This window comes from Aulonocara stuartgranti (genome assembly GCF_965226115.1).
Source record: "Aulonocara stuartgranti genome assembly, chromosome: 3".
Classification (NCBI taxonomy): domain Eukaryota; kingdom Metazoa; phylum Chordata; class Actinopteri; order Cichliformes; family Cichlidae; genus Aulonocara; species Aulonocara stuartgranti.
This window is the reverse complement of record NC_138941.1, coordinates 16764345-16783739: the sequence shown is the minus strand read 5'-3', so window position 1 is coordinate 16783739 and position 19395 is coordinate 16764345. Positions and strand designations below refer to the sequence as shown.

Below are 19395 nucleotides of genomic sequence, written 5' to 3'. Positions count from 1 at the left end.
GACACAGGCAACAGGTAATACTGAACTAAATGTAAAACCTCAACCTTTTTCATTTTTACCTAAACCATGTACACAAACTCTGGAGGGATCTAAATGCTAACGTAGAATCCAGTCAGGACATCTGCTACTGCTGTTTGCTCGTTTTTTTGGGTTTTTTTATGGGCGATGGTTTTCAGGCTTCCAGTAGCACCATTATACCAACATTTCACATTCTAGACATTGTTTTAGGTGTATTTGACCAAAAGTTTGACTGAAAATTCGCATGCAAGCTTTTTTCCAAGGCTGTGGTATTTGCCCGCAAACAATACCTTTCAGCTAGCTAAAACAGAATATTATGCTATCACCGAGCAACATGGCTAATGCCTTTAACACAGCTTTGTCTCAACTCCAAAGAGCCACAGAAGTAAAAGCTCATAATAATAATTGAAACAATCTTTGAAAGAATGACTTACCAAGCATGGCAAACAACTCAAATATGTAGAGCAAAATGTTCTGAAACGGCTTCACTTCAGCTTCGATTGGAGCCGTGCTGGGGGCGGAGTCTGTGAATTTACTCTATTGGTGTCATAGCCCCTCTAGGAGTTCAGAGTTAAGAGGTCAAGAGTTAATGTTTCCATTTTAACAGCTCCAGATTTGACAGAGAAACACTCATTTTTAACACTCGATTTTAACTACTATCATTTTACACCTCAGAGTTACATTAAAAGAATGTGACTCTGCTTAGAGTAAAATTAACTCTACTTTTGCAAGAAGACTATTAACACCAAAACATTTAACACTTTTGAATTTGCTGTGCAGTTGGATTTTGGAGATTTGAATCTCTGTTCTGTGACTAAGTCCTTGAATCATTTCTTCCAGTTGGTCCAACAAGACAGACTAAGTATTGGACATGTGTTGTGGCTCAACTAGGGGAGCTTCTAAATGTGATGTGATGGCCCCTCTGGGTCAGGTGTAAGCCATAGGTGTCAAACTCTGGCCAGCGGGACAAATTTGGCCCGCAGCCTAATCACATTTGGCCCGCGAAGCCATAAAAAATTACTATTAGAGCTGACCTGCCAGTATTATACAGTGCCTGTACTGCTAATACAACAATTCCCAGAATGCTCTGTTGGTGTTTTGGCACGTCAGTCATGACAGGACCCATTAGCACCCTCTCCTCTGTTGACCATAGTCATAGCAACCATGCAAATACTGCCATGCTACCTATCCCAAAATGGAAAAAAAGAAATGCAGAAAACAGGAGCTTTCTGGACAGGTGGGAGAATATGATGAAAATTTGATAAATGATAAAATGATAAAATTTAATTCAGAAGGCTGCAAATACATTTTTTATTTAAGAAATGAATTCCACTGATGTGTTATTTAATGTGTGTAATATTAAGTTATATATACCGTTATATAAGTTATATATATTGTTTAGTATTAAGCTTTGCTTGTTCCATATTCAGTTTTTCAGCAAAACTTGTTTGAGTCCATAAGAAAAGATTCCTTGTTATATTTGGAGGAAGATTTTTTTTCAATGAATATTAATGTTAGCCTGTGACTTTGATCCAGTTTTGAATTTTGGCCCACTGTGTATTTGAGTTTGACACCCCTGATGTAAGCTTTCTAATACAGCTTTGATCTTCACAGTCTGCTTCATTCTAACCCTGAATGTCAGAGTGTTCCTCCTTCTCTTTCCCATCATTCATGCTGGCAGTGGAGGAGATTTGGATGTTGGACTGTGTTTTGGATGATGTGTGTATGTTTGTGTTGGACTGCGGTCTGTAAAGCAAACGCACATTTTGCTTTGGATTTCAGTGTCAGACAGACTTTAAGGTGGAATGAAGAGTTTGAGATTTTCACAGTGAATTATCCAGTGGAGGATTTTTCTTCTTCTTTGAAGGTTTGAAATGTGAACATTGTTCTGCTGCAGTCAATGGACTAAACCAGAGAAGAAGAAAACAGACTTTACCATGAAGATCCTCAGTGTGGATCAGTATAATATCAGCCTGATGTCTGCAGTTTAGTGTCAGCACAACTTTCACATCATATTCATCTCAGCACAACTAAAACATGCTGACTGACCTCAGAGTTTCAAGTCCACATCCTGGACTCTCCAGGAAACCACACAGATGCTTCACTCCTGGATCTTGCAGGTTGTAGTTGTAGGTCAGGTCCAGCTGTCTCAGATGGGAGGGGTTGGACTTCAGTGCTGCTGCCAGATAATCACAGCTGATCTCTGACAAACCACAGCCCATCAATCTGTATAAAGAATGAAAGATGTAAGTTTATTAGACAAAGTGTGAGCTTGAAATCATTCAGTGTTTCATCATCTGTTCAGAGCTGAAGAAGGTTCAGAATGTAGAAGTTTAGAAAATGGAAACTCCAAACAGCTGAAGCCAACAGGAAGCAGCTTCAAACAAACACAACAAGAGAAAAAACTCTGAATGTTTCACATTAAAGTCGTACATTTCTCATAAAAACAGGACAAAGACTTGAAAAAGTCGTGTTTTTCCTTCCAGGAACCACAAGGCTTCACTTTTAAAGGTGAAGTGTGAAAGAAATGGACATATTTGAAGTCCAACACCTTTTTCCAGTTACATTATTAAAGCAGACAAACTACAAGCTCACTTTCATTCCAACAAGTCATCTTCTGACCTGGACTAACAACACTGGTCTCTATGTGCAGCTGGCTGTGAGACCAGTGCTCAGGGAGCGTCTACAAAGTGCAACACTGAAAGAACATCACACACTCATTTGCTTCCAGCACTTTCACACAAACATCTACTGTCATTATTGTCACCAAACTCTGTGGATCCTTTATTGCAAATTCAAATGGGATCAAATGGTCAGACGAAAGAGGGTTATGAGGAAATATGATGAAATGTTGTGTATTAGCAGCAAGTTATTGAATCATTTTCCTCAGAAACCAAACAAAATGATTGACAAACATGTTTTTACAAACTCAGTGTTGGACTTGGATCAGCAGGATAAGCTGATGTTTAAAGGCATTTGAGTCTCGCTGTATGAGAGTCCAGTTATTACTCAACATTTATGGATGATGTTCTTTCAGTGTTGCACTTTGTAGACGCTCCCTGAGCCTCACAGCCAGCTGCACATGGACCAGCTGACATTACCCAGCATTAGAGGATAAAACAGTAAATGAGAGCAGCTAAACAAACAAAGATGGAAACACAGAGCGTGGATCGTTCACTCGACGGCACGTACACGGACACGCCGTCGGGGCTGAAAGTGGACAGCTCACAAATCCTGAAGCTTCAGGTTTCATCAGTGTTACGACTGTTGTCGTAATTATATGTAAATTTGGGTGTGCAGGTGCTCCTCCATGATTGGTGCATCCAGGGTGGATGGCTGGCAGCAGATAAGAAGATACCGCCAGGGACTGCCATGTCATTCATCCTTGGCCCAACGTAACTGGCAGTCCGTTAACTGTGTCACTATGTTGGTTAACGTAAGAGCATGTAGGGGTGGACCGCCTTTTTGTTTGATCAGTTTTCTCCTGTTTTTGTTAGGCAGGGAGGAAAGTGATTGTCGTTTGAGTTAGTTAGAATAAGTTGTATTTATTCCTGAGATAGGCTACATTATGTCTGTTGTTTTGGCCTTGGGTTCACCCTGAAATTATGATATGCTCCCTTCCTTTGTTTACCTGCACTCATTGTAAATAAATCACTGTTACAAAGTATTGAGTGTGTGACGTGCTGCTTGGGGTTGGACGGGGATGGATCACCCTTTATGTTGTGGTCTGGCCGCGCCTAGACGGGCCATAACAATCTGTCTCCAACCAAAACTGACTGAACCAGCAGCAGAAGAAGATCCAAACTACGCTTTACGTTTGATGAACATCGTCATGAATTCTCTCTGACTTTGACGTTTACTTCCTGCACAGCTCTCTCTCTCTCAGTGTACTTCAAGAACAGTTTACCTTCAAAAATCTGTTTCCTGCATTATTCACTGCTTATTATGCACCAGTCTGCTGTTGTGTTCACTGCTGTCGGCCTCCGAAAACAAAGCCTCATTTCTGCTGTTCAATACTGAAGAAATTTAAACCTTTTAAAATGATGACAGATTACAAACTCTCAGCTGTGTCTGTAATCAAACCTCTGTAACTTTGCTTCACTTCAGCAGCATCAGCTCATGTTCACATGTTGATTCATGGTTTGCTTCAGTTTTTGATGGACTGCAGAATATTTTGAAGGTTATCTGCTATAAAAAGCCAGAACAGGAAAATCTGCTTCATGTGTTTCTGTTTGATCCTCAGTGACTTTGACACAAAGGCCTCTGCTGTGATGATCACACCTCTGATCAAGTCTCACAGTGTCAGCTTTGTTTTTATACATATGGATATGTGCTGATAAATGATCAGAGTTATAATATTTCCCACTGCCTGCTGTGTGCCGTGACCTTTGACCTGCTAAAGACAGTCAGCTGTGGATTATTCATTGTTGTGTCTGATACTTAGAACTGTGAGGAAGAACACTACACAGTTAATCAGGGTCCCCTCTCTCTGAATCAGGAAAGGTGGGCAGGCCGCGTGTGGGCCGCGGGCCATACGTTGAGTCTCACTGTTTGAAATGTGAACATTGTTCTGCTGCAGTCAATGGACTAAACCAGAGAAGAAGAAAACAGACTTTACCATGAAGATCCTCAGTGTGGATCAGTATAATATCAGCCTGATGTCTGCAGTTTAGTGTCAGCACAACTTTCACATCATATTCATCTCAGCACAACTAAAACATGCTGACTGACCTCAGAGTTTCAAGTCCACATCCTGGACTCTCCAGGAAACCACACAGATGCTTCACTCCTGAATCCTGCAGCTTGTTGTTCAGGCTCAGGTCCAGCTGTCTCAGATGGGAGGGGTTGGACTTCAGTGCTGCTGCCAGATAATCACAGCTGATCTCTGACAAACCACAGAAACTCAATCTGTACAAAGAATGAAAGATGTAAGTTTATTAGACAAAGTGTGAGCTTGAAATCATTCAGTGTTTCATCATCTGTTCAGAGCTGAAGAAGGTTCAGAATGTAGAAGTTTAGAAAATGGAAACTCCAAACAGCTGAAGCCAACAGGAAGCAGCTTCAAACAAACACAACAAGAGAAAAAACTCTGAATGTTTCACATTAAAGTCGTACATTTATCATAAAAACAGGACAAAGACTTGAAAAAGTCGTGTTTTTCCTTCCAGGAACCACAAGGCTTCACTTTTAAAGGTGAAGTGTGAAAGAAATGGACATATTTGAAGTCCAACACCTTTTTCCAGTCACATTATTAAAGCAGACAAACTACAAGCTCACTTTCATTCCAACAAGTCATCTTCTGACCTGGACTAACAACACTGGTCTCTATGTGCAGCTGGCTGTGAGACCAGTGCTCAGGGAGCATCTACAAAGTGCAACACTGAAAGAACATCACACACTCATTTGCTTCCATCATCCAACCTGAAGAGGAAACAGAGACGCCTCCCCTTCAAAGTAAAAGCTGCTCCTTTTGGACACAGTATCAAAGAAAGTCTACAGTATAACATAGAAAAGACAGAACAAAGTGTGGACAAGAGATATTTTATTTTGTATTCTTATGGTGACAGTTTATAATCAGAACTATCATTGATCAATCATTCATCATTGTCGAATTTGTTGACAGTATAATCTCTGAATTATATCTATGGTAATCTGAGCAAAATATTAATGTATGCATATTATCATCATTTTAATCAGTCTCAAATGGTATCCACATCATTGTATCCCCACCAGTCGAACTGGTGGGTCCAGCAGGGCCTTGCTCCATTCACTTGCAGGTCTACACAAAACATGCACATAGAGAGTTATGTAAAACACGCACGTTCACATACACACTTATTAAGGACAGGGAGGTCGTCTCAGGACAGCCTCTGTTGGACACACAGTCTCACAAAACTGCACAACATATCACACACTTGTTTGTCTCTAAAGTAGCATCTGATGTCTATATAAGGAGAACTTTTTGAGTGTGGGGAACTGTTATCATTTCCAGTAAGGTCTAACTGTGTGACGTCATCATGGGTAATATAAGGATGGGGAGTGTCCGCTCGGCGAAGATTGTTGTTGCAAGTTTTCTTCCCACACTCTGCGCAAAGTGTGTAATAAAGATCACTATTTTTTGACACCTACCTGGACTCAGCCTGCTTTCTTCTCTTACCCAAATCGAACGAATTTCAACAAAAGTTTTGGTTGTTTTAAATTGTGCAGAAATGAAACTACACTAAGCTCAATTATGTGACAGACATTTCATCCCATGTCAGTTTGGCCTCATCCTGGGCCGGATTATCCAGCACACACTCTGACCACAGGCCCAGGGGCCACGCACAGCTGGGCTCCATCCAAGAGACAGGAAACAAACCAACACAATAATAAAAAGCACCATGTGATCTTCTTACATCTTCAAGACAAACATAGTAAAAACATGAGCATATTTGTTTCCTGATAAAATGATGTGACAGGTAGAACAGAGTAAAGTGGTGGTGTTACAGCCTTTCTCCCCTCTGCTGCCGAGGCTGTTAGTCTCTCCCAAACTCAGCTACAGGACTTCCAAATGAATGAAAGCAGCAGAAGTGGCTTTACAAATGAAAGAGGAAGAGGAGAAGAAGAGGAGAGGGAGGCCACCCTGACCATCACTCCAGCTGAAAACATCACACTTCCATTAAAGTTGGTGAGGAAATGTTGAGCAGGATGAGCTGCTGGCTAATCTGGAGGCTGTAGCAGCAGCTCACAGTCACAGTGGATTTCCACTCATGAAAAAGCTCTGGCTGCTTCATTTCTCATCTTAAATGCTTCACTGAAGCTGTTCTGTACACACACTGTGTGCCCTGTATGGCTCAAAGTCTCTGCAGCCTGTTTTTATCTGCTATCATCAGATCTTCATCATCCTCATTCACATCCCTGACACACTCTACAGCCTCATCAACACTGACTTCATTTTCACTGACTGATGGAGCACAACATGAACCTGTGGAGGCTGAAACACTGTCCTGTCAAACATCTCCCCGTCACCACTCCACTTCTGTCAGCCTTTAAATGAACCCTGCTCAAGTCTGTCACTTCTGTTTGTAGCCAAAAGAGGTTAAAGATTATGCCACTACATTCTTGTCTAGAAAATATTAAAAGTGTATTTGGTGACACACAAAAAAGGGTAAAGTTTAAGTATAGTTTGGGTCCACACATGTCCAAACCCTGGTGTTTAGGCCTACTTAGTATTGAGAAAAGCCCACTAAAAGAACGCCCACCAGACCAAAGCAATGGTTTTGACTTGATCAGCATTAACCCTGCCCCCTGACTTTGATGGGTGAAGCTGACAAATAAAATGTATTTATGAACAGCGATGCAGGGCCAGGAGTAGCAACGTGAATTAAATAAATACATCATTAAAAAATTCATTAAATGTGTCAGTAAAATAATTAAAATAGAAAACAAACCAATAATTGATTAAATATGTAATTAACTAATTTGAATTGTACATAAATAAATAATGAATTATTTTTAATGAAATTAACCGATAATTCATTATCAATATATTTTTTTAATTAATTACTGAAATATATGATTCATTAATGATGTATTTATTTAATAAACCATAAAATTATTGCTAGTTTAATCAAAATAAATTTAAGACATCAATATCAAAGGTTAAATTATAATAATGAATACATGCAACTATAACTGATGACGTAAGAATTTGGATTTTTTAAGCTAAAGCGAAGGTGCTGACTCACTTGGCATGTTACTCTCAAATCCTCCCTAATAACAATAACATAATTACACTTTAGCCACAAGAGGGCAGCAGCATTAATACAAGTCACATGTATATAAAGGTACAGTGATTATATTACAGTGATTTTGACAAAAACAAAACAGAAGTTGATGGCAGTGTGTTTTTCCATAACATACCAACCAAATTAAATAATAAAAACTTTATAACTTACAGAACTTTTTTAGAGGCCTTGACCACTGGCAGCAGCCTCAGAAGAGCCTCCTCTGAAGCAAAGTATTTCTGCAGGTCAAACACATCCAGATCTTTTTCTGATGACAGTAAGATGAAGACCAGAGCTGACCACTGAGCAGGAGACAGTTTATCTGTGGAGAGACTTCCTGATCTCAGGGACTGTTGGATCTCCTCCACTAGAGAACGATCATTCAGTTCATTCAGACAGTGAAACAGATTGATGCTTTTCTCTGCAGACAGATTCTCACTGAGCTTCTCCTTGATGTACTGAACTGCTTCTTGATTGGTCTTTGAGCTACTTCCTGTTTGTGTCATCAGGCCTTGCAAACGAGTTTGATTAGTCTTCAGACCCAAGAGAAAACGAAGGAACAAGTCCAGGTGTCCATTGGGGCTCTGTAAGGCCTTGTCCACAGCACACTGGTAGAAGTATTTCTCTGTCTGAGAGCTTGTTCGAATATATGTTCGAATGCTGTTCATAGATTTCAGTTCAGCATTCAACACCATAATCCCCCAACAGCTCATTCAAAAACTGGTCCAGCTGGGGCTCAACACCTCACTGTGCAACTGGCTGTTGGATTTCCTCACCGGAAGACCTCAAGCAGTACGGGTTGGCAGTAATACATCCAGCACCATCATTTTAAACACGGGGGCCCCGCAGGGATGTGTGCTGAGCCCCCTCCTCTTCACTCTGCTGACCCATGACTGCACTCCATCATACAGCTCCAACCTCTTCATCAAGTTTGCGGACGACACAACGGTGGTGGGTCTCATTAGCAACAGGGATGAGACCGACTACAGAAGTGAGGTGAGACGCCTGGCCACGTGGTGTGCTGACAACAATCTCTCTCTGAACGTGGAGAAGACGAAGGAGATTGTTGTGGACTTCAGGAGAATGCACACCCAACATGCTCCTCTGACCATTGACGGAGCGTCTGTGGAGAGAGTGAGCAGCACCAAGTTCTTGGGTGTGCACATCACAGAGGATCTCTCCTGGACGTACAACACCACAGCACTGGCCAAGAAATCACAGCAGCGTCTCTTCTTTCTCCGCAAACTAAGAAGAGCAGGAGCACCAGCCCCCATCATGTACACTTTCTACAGAGGCACCATCGAGAGCATCCTGTCGAGCTGCATCACTGTGTGGTTTGGAGCCTGCAATGCGTCCTGTCATAGAACCCTCCAACGCATAGTGAGAGCTGCAGAGAGGATCATTGGTGTCTCTCTCCCCTCCCTCCAGGACATTTACAGCACCCGTCTCACTAAAAAAGCCCTTTGCATAGCGGCTGATCCCACACACCCAATGCAAAGCTTCTTCAAGCTGCTGCCGTCGGGGAGGAGACTGCGGAGTCTCCAGGCCAGGACCAGCAGGCTGAAGGACAGCTTCATCCATCAGGCTGTCAGGAAGCTTAACTCCCTCCCGATTTTGCCCCCTCTCCCCTCTCTCCTCCACGGTCTCACTGAACTCTGTCACACACACACAAACACACACACTCTCTGACTCACTCACTGGCCTGCACCAGTTACCAGTCACTTTGTGGAGCATTGGACTGCCATTACCTCATAAGACTTTGTTGTTACACTTTCTCTTACCGTACACTACTAAATCTCCATTTGCACTATTTGCCTATTTGCACTACTCTGCCTGGTTTACACTCAATGTCACTTACCCATTATATTGTATATTATATAGCTTTCTTGTTATATGTAAAATTGTATTTATTTAAATTTTTACTTTTTAATTATTTTACTTGCATTTTTTAATCACTTTTATATTTAAATATATTTAAATGTTCATTTGCTATTTATCTAGGGATTGAAGAGTAACGCAATTTCTATTCTCCGTATGTCCTGTACATGTGGCAGAATCGACAAATAAAGTTGACTTTGACTTTGACTTTGACTTTGTTTGTTGCTCTTCCAGCAGATTGAGTCCAGAGTTGATGAAGGTCAGGTGGACATGAAGAGCAGCCAGAAACTCCTGAACACTGAGATGAACAAAGCAGAACACCTTGTTCTGGTACAGTTGTTTCTCCTCTTTAAAGATCTGTGTGAACACTCCTGAGTACACTGAGGCTGCTCTGATATCGATGCCACACTCTGTCAGGTCTGGTTCATAGAAGATCAGGTTTCCTTTCTGCAGCTGATCAAAAGCCAGTTTTCCCAGAGACTCAATCATCTTCCTGCTCTCTGGACTCCAGTGTGGATCTGTCTCAGCTCCTCCATCATATTTGATCCTCTTGACTTTGGCCTGAACCACCAGGAAGTGGATGTACATCTCAGTCAGGGTGTTGGGCAGCTGTCCTCCCTCTCTGGTTTCCAGCACATCCTCCAGAACTGTAGCAGTGATCCAGCAGAAGACTGGGATGTGACACATGATGTGGAGGCTTCGAGCTTTCTTGACGTGGGAGATGATCCTGCTGGCCTGCTCCTCATCTCTGAATCTCTTCCTGAAGTACTCCTCCTTCTGTGGGTCAGTGAACCCTCTGACCTCTGTCACCATGTCGACACACTGAGGAGGGATCTGATTGGCTGCTGCAGGTCGTGTTGTTATCCAGAGGCGAGCAGAAGGGAGCAGGTTCCCTCTGATGAGGTTTGTCAGCAGCTCATCCAATGAGGTGGACTTTCTTGTTTCAGTCAGGATTTTAGTTTTGTTGAAGTCCAAATTAAGTCGACACTCATCCAGACCATCAAGTATGAACACAACCTGGAAGTCTTCAAGCCTGCAGATTCCTGATTCGTTAGTTTGATTAAAGAAGTGATGAACAAGTCCCACCAAGCTGAACTTTTCCTCTTTCAGCACATTCAGCTCTCTGAAAGTGAATGGAAATATGAACTGGATGTCCTGGTTGGCTTTGTCTTCAGCCCAGTCCAGGCTGTATTTCTGTGTTAAGACTGTCTTCCCAATGCCAGCCACTCCCTTTGTCAGCACTGTTCTGATTGGTTCGTCTCTTCCTGGTGAGGCTTTAAAGATGTCTTCTTGTCTGATTGTTGTTTCTGGTCTGTCTGGTTTCCTGGATGCTGTTTCAATCTGTCTGACCTCATGTTCATCATTGACCTCTGCAGTCCCTCCCTCTGTGATGTAGAGCTCTGTGTAGATCTGATTCAGGAGGGTTGGGCTTCCTGCTTTAGCGATGCCCTCAAACACACACTGGAACTTCTTCTTCAGTTGGGCTTTAAGTTCACGTTTACGGAGTGAAGCAAATATTTCTGAAGGTAAGAAATTCAGAAAAAAATATTGTATAATAAATATCATAGCCTTTCAGTACCCTGAAAGGATGAATGTCTATTGGTCCATTTCTTGAGCTATTAGGAAAGATCAATATTCAGTCTTTAGAGAAATTCTCTTACTGCTCTGCAGATGGTCAGCCATCTCATGCTGCTTAAGTCTCCTCAAGAAGTGGAGTGTGATCTTCAGAAATGCTTCTCTGCAGCTCTTTCTTTCATCTTCATCCTCACCTTCAAACATCTCCTCATCCTCCATCTGGCTCTTTAAAGTTTCTGGGTGATCTGGACTCAGAAGCTTCTGGATCTTCTTCAGCTCGTTCTTCACAAACATGGTGATGTTGTCCTCCAGCCGCTGGAAAAGAAGACTATATGAATTACCCAGTGGTAAATGGACTGGTTCTTATATAGCTCTCTTTGATACTCTGTGCACACAAAGCATTTTATACAACATGCCTCATTCAACCAAGCACATTGTTCTATGCTTAAATACTTTCTTTCACACTCTGATGGATGCATCAGAGGGCAGCTTGGGTTTAGTACGTTACCCAGTACATTTGCCAACCAGGGTTTGATTCACAAACCTTCTGACTAGTAGCTGACCTGCTCACCTCCTGAGCTACAGTCACCCCAATCTGACTGAAATCATGGAGCCCAAACTCTGATTTATGTTGGACACACTGACAATCCTCTGGTCCACAAAGTGCAGCATAGAGGTGACTGAAAAGAACAAATGTAAACGTAGTACTACAAACCATAACCACAGAGTCCAGCTGTGTTTGATGTTGCTGTGCAGGCTGACCAGTGGAAACCTCTGCTCTCTGCGGGTCCACTCTGTGGAGGAGTAATGAATAATTAACTCATGTTATGTCTGTCCACACACAGACACAAGCTAAAGGTCCATGAAGTGATGTTTGGATGGGTTCAGTCAATCAGATGACTGTCATGGTGAAGCTTTGCTAGTCCTGCTGATCCCACTGAGAATTAACAACTCAGTTTCCAGATGTCTGTAGTTTTCTGCTCAGTTTCTTTAGTCCCAACAGCTCTTACCATCTCCTGCATAAAGCTTTCCCTCCATGCTCAGATGCCCTGGAACAAGGTGCTCTCTTTATATCAGTGACTGGTTTAAAGTGCCAACTTGCAGTGCTCGCCAAACTTTGTGTCAGCAAAAGTAGTTCTAATGTTTATTACATTTATTACATTTTTTACATTTTTACACACACAAACCAATGAACGCAAAAACATAAACTTTTCAGATATTTTGTTTTACAATGTTACAAAACTCAGTTCACAACTACACAGTCTGATTTACAAGTACAAAATATTTATGACCACAGTTTGAGCCGATGTATGTCCTGAGTCTGTGGACTCAGTGGTTTTGTTTTGATTGTTATTGTCTTTTGTTACAATTTCATTCTGATTGAGATTTTCTAGTTCTGAGGTTTTGGTTTCTGTGTTCCCTCTGTACTGTGTTAGTATTGTGTCTCTGTGTTCACTTCCTGTTTTATTTTGACAGTGCCATGTCCTATGTTAGTGTGTCTACTTTTGCCTCCCCTTGTCTGGTTATGTCCAATGAATCCTGCTGTGTCTCCCTTTTCTCATTCCCTGATGGCTCTTTTGTGTATATGAGCCCTTTGTTTTCTCCTGCTTGTTGCTGGTTCGTCTGTGTTATCTCCCCGTGTCTCCGTTTAAGGTTTCAGGTTAGTTTTGTAGTTTTTTCAGTAGAGGTTATCTTAGCTTCTGCACAGGCCATCTCCACTGCACTTCACTGTTTCAATAAAACTCACTCACTTCACAGCAGTGTCGGCATCTTGGGTCCTTTATTAAATCCAACATGGCTCGCCCCGCTAGCCGTGACATAAGATGTGAAAACAAAAAAACATGAGGGACAAACAGGGAATAGTTTTAAGGTGCAGGGCCAACAAACTGAGTCTAGCCATGAACTCAGAGTTGATTGAATTAGCATTTTGAATTGGCTGATCTGAGTTACTTCAATCAAGTCTATGTTCACTTTGAGTTAAGACTATACATGATTAATGTAAAAGAAAAAAGCCGTCATCAGCAACTGATTCTGATTTAGCAGGTTTTCAAATCTAAACGGTACCCATTCCTAGCTGGCTGTAGTTAAACCTTTACTTAAAAAGCATCCCTAGACCCAGCTGTCTTAGCTAATTATAGGCTGATCTCCAACCTGACAATCCTTGAAAGAGTAGTTTGGGGGGAGACAATCAGAGGGGCAGTGTGATGATCTTAGGTTACAAACTACTGCAGTCAAGTTATTAAGGGAGATGGGATCAAACTGCTCTAAGACAGCTGAGCACACAGGAGAAAGACTCGGATCTGAGGCAGCAGTCGGCGAGACAAGAGCCCTAATAGATAGAAGCTTGTTGTTAAAAATGCTAAAAAATCATCACAAATACTTGGTGAAGAAATGACTCCGACATTATCACGTGAACGAAGAAAACGATTGAGGACATTAAAAAGTACCTGAGGCCTGTGACTGTTTACTAACACTAAGTTTAAGACAAACTGTGTCTGCAGGTTTTACAGCTTCTTGGTGAGCAGAAAGACAGAAAGTCCTTAAAATCTGTAGAGAAACATACAATCTGTCCTTTTTCCATCTCCTTTCAGCGCGTCTACAGTCACGTCTAAGGGAGCGCGTATGTTCATTCAACCACAGCTCTGATAAATGCTGAGCGCGCAGAGTCCTGAACGGAGCAATAGAGTCCAAAATATCAGTGCAGGTAGAATGAAGAAAGTCCGAAAGGTCCTCAACACTTTAACAGCTGGAGTTCATTATTCCAGAGTCCATAAAGGCAGCAGAAAAAGCGGCGCTGTTAGAGCATTAAGCGCTCGCTTTTTACGTGCTGAGGCACATGACTTATCTACCGAGCGGCGCATAGTTAGAGTGAACAACCAGTGTTGGTCAACTTACTTGAAAAAAGTAATCAGTAACTAATTACCGATTACTTCCCCAAAAAAGTAATCCCGTTACTTTACTGATTACTTGTTTTCAAAAGTAATTAATTACCTAGTTACTTAGTTACATTTTAAAAACACGATTTACAACCTGAATAGGTGATAAAGCGATAGATCTTTCAGCCCAATTCTACTTTTTCTGCATAATCCATCATACAAAATGTAATCAAATGGAAAAGTCTCTTTTTTTTAACTTCTTTCATTAGTTTTAATCTTTTAACTTTATGCATCAAGCAAAAATTTAATTATATGCAACATTCTCTGACTTGAATAAATTAGTTTAACATTTAAACCTATTTTCTGCACATTCCAGCACATAAAATAAAATATTTGTTGTGTTTACACTCACACAGTCTTTCAAACAGATGCAAGTAACACACAGCAGAAAATAAATAAAGTCAAAGACTCAGCGGTCCTGTTGCTCTATTTTCACCTGTAAAGCAGGAGTGGGGTAGGCGGAGGTTTACCCTGGTGCAAGTGTGCAGCGGTCAATGGAAGAATCCGTGAGTTTCTCTGAGTTTCCCATTACGTCGTAGCTACTCAGTGCTTGCTCGGAAGTTTAGGGTTTTTTTTCGCTGTAAAAATAAGTTTTATTCCCACGCACAACGGACACTAATGTTTTTATCACTTTTTATGGAATCAAACTCAAAGTAAGGTCAGTACTTCCACGCTTTAAACGCTGCACGCTCATACTCTCTCCTGCACTCGATATATGATCCACTGTTGATCTGCACACAGCTGTTGTCACTAACGGCGCACTCGCTTACGTCACTGTCGTGAGACATTCTCGCAAAAAATCACGGTTTTAGTAACGCAGTAACGCAGCGTTCCTACGGGAAAATAACGGTAATCTAATTACCGTTTTTGCAATAGTAATCCCTTACTTTACTCGTTACTTGAAAAAAGTAATCAGATTACAGTAACGCGTTACTTGTAACGCGTTACTGCCCATCTTTTTGAACAACACAGGAAGATGATCGGAGATGCACAACTCAGATATTTCAGTGACGCACACATCCAGCCCGTGGGAAAGCTCCAAGTCTAGTGTGTGACCTTTTTCATGAGTGGGACCAGTAACCCACTGGGTCAAGTTAAGAGAGTCAATAATATTTAAAAAGTCCTTGACCAGAAGTTTAGAGTCACAGCAGACATGGATGTTAAAATCACCAAGGCAGCCTCATCAGAAGACATAGCACACCCAGCTCTATCTGTCCATGAAGCCAGATAACACACACCAATGAGTTAAACTGCAGGAATGTCTTAAAGACATAAAGACCTGGATGGCCGCTAACTTTCTGCTTCTTAATTCAGATCAAACTGAGGTTATTGTACTCGGCCCTGAAAACCTTAGAAATATGGTATCTAACCAGATTCTTACCCTGGATGGCATTACCTTGGCCTCCAGTAACGCTGTGAGGAACCTTGGAGTCATTTTTGACCAGGACATGTCCTTCAACGCACATATTAAACAAATATGTAAGACTGCGTTCTTCCATTTGCGCAACATCTCTAAAGTTAGAAATATCCTGTCTCAGAGTGACGCTGAAAAACTAGTTCATGCATTTATTACTTCCAGGCTGGACCACTGTAATTCATTATTATCAGGAAGTCCTAAAAACTCGCTGAAAAGCCTTCAGCTAATCCAAAATGCTGCAGCAAGAGTCCTGACAGGGACTAGAAAGAGAGAGCATATTTCTCCTGTTTTGGCTTCCCTTCATTGGCTTCCTGTTAAATCCAGAATTCAAAATCCTGCTCCTCACATTCAAGGTCTTAAATAATCAGGCCCCATCTTATCTTAATGACCTTGTAGTACCATATCACCCTATTAGAGCACTTCGCTCTCACACTGCAGGCCTACTTGTTGTTCCTAGAGTATTTAAAAGTAGAATGGGAGGCAGAGCCTTCAGTTTTCAGGCCCCTCTTCTGTGGAACCAGCTTCCAGTTTGGATTCAGGAGACAGACACTATCTCTACTTTCAAGATTAGGCTTCAAACTTTCTTCTTACTTAACGATTAAGTCCCTGTATTCCACTGTTATATGGAAATCAGCCATTATAACTTGTGTCAAATCTACTTGTACCTCACAGTTTTCTAAGCACACAGAGAGCAGTAAACCTCAGAGCAGCAGCACATCAGACTGTGCAAAAAATCTAGAAGAGAAAATATTTCGACCCATTTCTAAATGATTCTTGTGACCATGCTGCACCACAACACCTGATCTCTGGTTTCCTGACCTCTTCAATCCCACTTTAATACTTGACTAAACTCATTTTCCTGTGTAGGTGTTGAGGCAAAGCCACCCATCTACAATGCAGGCAACAGCAAATTGAGCTATTTTTTATTCCCTTTGAGTTTTTTCTACTTTTGTGCTACAAAATGTTCAAGCTGATTAAATTTATTAGAATAAAAGTTCAGATAATTTTCTCATATTAATGTTGGAGGTAGAAATTCAGGTAACTTTGCACAAAAACTGGCAGAAATTTCCTTCAAAGATGGAGTTTTTATTTTAATACTGTGAGTACATTTCAGAGCCTGTACTCTTTTACCTTTACTTGAGTAACGAAGCTGAATCAGTATTTCAGCTTCAAGAGGGTATTTTAATACAAACATCAGTCCTTCTACTTAAGTATGTTTGACACTTTGTTTACGCCTAAATCAACTTTACTGTTAACGAGTTTTCATGTTTCTGTAATCCACCAGTGTGCTCATGCTTTTTTAAGTGAAAACATATTTTTAATGATCAAATATAATTATTTTTGTTATTTGTGGATTTTAAATGTCCTTGACAGAGACAGATGATGATCATTATCCTGCACTGTGGTCTCAGGTTTGGTCGAGCTAGCACAAAGAATGGCTATGTTGAACTTCCTCCTGGGATCTACACTAAGAAGTGAGTCCAACATTAGCAGGGTCTCTTTCCTTTATCTGGATTCACTTTAGCATTCACAGTCACGTGAAGCTTGTTATTAACTCGATAAGTCAACCCAGGGTTTCAGCTGAGCGCTCACATGAAACATGGCAGCATCTGATCAATCATATTCATGGAGACGTGTATCAGCAACAGAGCAGCTGAGTTTGCAGAAGGAAGTCAAACTAAACCACAGGAACAATATGAGGAGATTACACACATAATAAAATACTAGCAGTAACACAGCTGCTGCAGACAAATCAGTCGTGTGATCGTGTGTGAGAGGAGAAGGACTGTAAAGGAGTTTGGTGTTAAAAGCTCTGTATGAATGTGGGAGACTTTGAAGGGCTTTAAAAAGGCCAATATAAAATAAAAGGCAGCAAAATTGCTGAGTGTGAAAGTCACCAGACTTATCAGACCTCTGTGATTAAGACCTGTAAGAACACCTGTTTGTACTTGTTGGCATTATATCAAACACACACGTATATTAAGCCTTTGTTTGAACTCTGGTTGAATTTGTTACTTTCAGACTGTGAAACATCACAGAGTCTGCAGCTGCAGATCTTTTATTCACCTGGAAATTTACTTTAAATGTTAGATGGAAAATGTATTGCTCAGTTTAACCAAAGTAAGAACAAGAATCCATAAACCTTCATAAAGACAAACATCTCCCAGAACATTGAGCTGCTGAAGTGTCACTGAAGGGAAAAACTATTTGTCCTCCTCCATCCAGCAACACCTGAAACACCTGAGTGGAAGCTCCTCCCTACACTGTGTTTGAAGCAAAGCACAAAGGAGACACCTGCTGGAGCAGCTGGAGTCCTACAGACACTCAGCCTCTTCACTACACAAACACCTCCTACAACATCCACTCTTTCCACTCTGACTGCTGTGTTTGTGGAAACACTCCAACACACACCGCTTCACATACCAACATAGAAATGTGTGTGAAAAAGAGCTGAGCTGATATTAAACATGAGGATTTATTCAAAAATACAGAGTCAGGAACAACATCTAGACACACATTACCTCTCAGCAGCAGAAGAACAGCCTTTAAAGTCTTCACCAATACCCTTCGACATGTTGCTCTTTAAGGAAACACAGCTGGGTTCAGGTCCAGGAGATTCTGGCCTCTTATTGATCCTAAAAGAAAAACAATAAATGTCACAGCTTCATGAGACAGGAAGGAAAAACTGGAAATATTAAATTAAAGACATGATGAACAATCTCATAAAAATAATGTACTTACTCTTTGTCACATAACGGTCTTTTGTTAAAGTTTACAACAATTTCCTTCGACCTGTTGCTCTTTAAGGAAACACAGCTGGGTTCAGGTCCAGGCTCTGGATTAGTTTCAGGGTTATGTCCAGCTGAGCCTGGTACGCCCCACAGCTCTGGGCTTTAAAACAACACACACAGAGGTATGAGTGTGAATAATGCTGGAGCAGTGATCTGAGTGCTGAGCTGTGACATGGAGAAGAGTCATGGACAGTTAGAGATGGTCATCTCACCTCTGAGCTTTGGTCTGGCTCTCATGTTCCCCACACAGAGTGCTTTTAGAGGGAGGGACTCCCTCCTCTCTGTCCTCACACTGATCCATGCTGCTCAATTCACATCAGCTCACACACACTTTCTACCTTCACCTGCAGAGGAAACACAAATCATTCATGTGCACATAAACCAAAATCCTCCTTTCCATCATGTGTGCTGTCCAAATATCAGCTGAATGCAGTCAGACAGCAGTGTGAGGCACAGGAAGCTGCCATCAGCTGCTCTACTTCTACTATCAGTCCACTAGATGGAGCCATGAAGCACACATGATGCATTCACTGACACACACTGATTCACTGTGACTGGAAGTTTAAGTACATTAAGCCTCCACTCATCTACATTGTGCTTACAACCCACTGCCCCCCATCTCCCACCCCCATCAACCTCCTGGGGCCAGGAATGACTGGAACTGAATTGGAAACGGGCGTAATCAAACATAAATCTGTTATTCTTATCCAACCTGTCTGCCTGGACACAGTTTGCTGACCAATCATGGAGCCCATGATTCGCTTGGACAACAACTTCATGAATGTGGAAATGAAACTGAGTGTCAGCTGAGTGTCGAGCAGAAGAGGAATCAGAGAAAAGTGACAGAGCTGCTGACTTTACAAAGAAAACTAAAACCATGTTGAAGAGATTAAACAGATAATACAATCTAACAACAACAACACAGCTGCTGCAGACAAAACACATGTATGAGTGTGTGACAGGAAAAGCACTGAACAGAAGTTTACTATTAAAAATGCAGCATGTTGTAAAAA

General features: G+C 41.4%; 2 protein-coding genes across 2 annotated transcripts in view; both read right to left on the bottom strand.

Moving 5' to 3' along the window:
• LOC309702568 (uncharacterized protein) overlaps positions 1-19395 on the bottom strand; it is a 1257380-nt gene that overhangs the window by 736716 nt on the left and 501269 nt on the right. The window contains exons 15-16 of the mRNA XM_082527161.1: positions 4750-4926; positions 2068-2244 (exon numbers count right to left, since the gene is read on the bottom strand). Coding sequence (XP_082383287.1) covers positions 2068-2244; positions 4750-4926 — 354 coding nt within the window. The remainder of the gene's footprint in view (positions 1-2067; positions 2245-4749; positions 4927-19395) is intronic.
• LOC309702580 (protein NLRC3-like) overlaps positions 1-19395 on the bottom strand; it is a 92605-nt gene that overhangs the window by 72609 nt on the left and 601 nt on the right. Inside the window, exons 2-4 of the mRNA XM_082527190.1 lie at positions 18595-18726; positions 18333-18482; positions 18113-18253 (exon numbers count right to left, since the gene is read on the bottom strand). Of these exons, the coding sequence (XP_082383316.1) occupies positions 18113-18253; positions 18333-18482; positions 18595-18683 (380 nt within the window). The 5' untranslated portion in view covers positions 18684-18726. The remainder of the gene's footprint in view (positions 1-18112; positions 18254-18332; positions 18483-18594; positions 18727-19395) is intronic.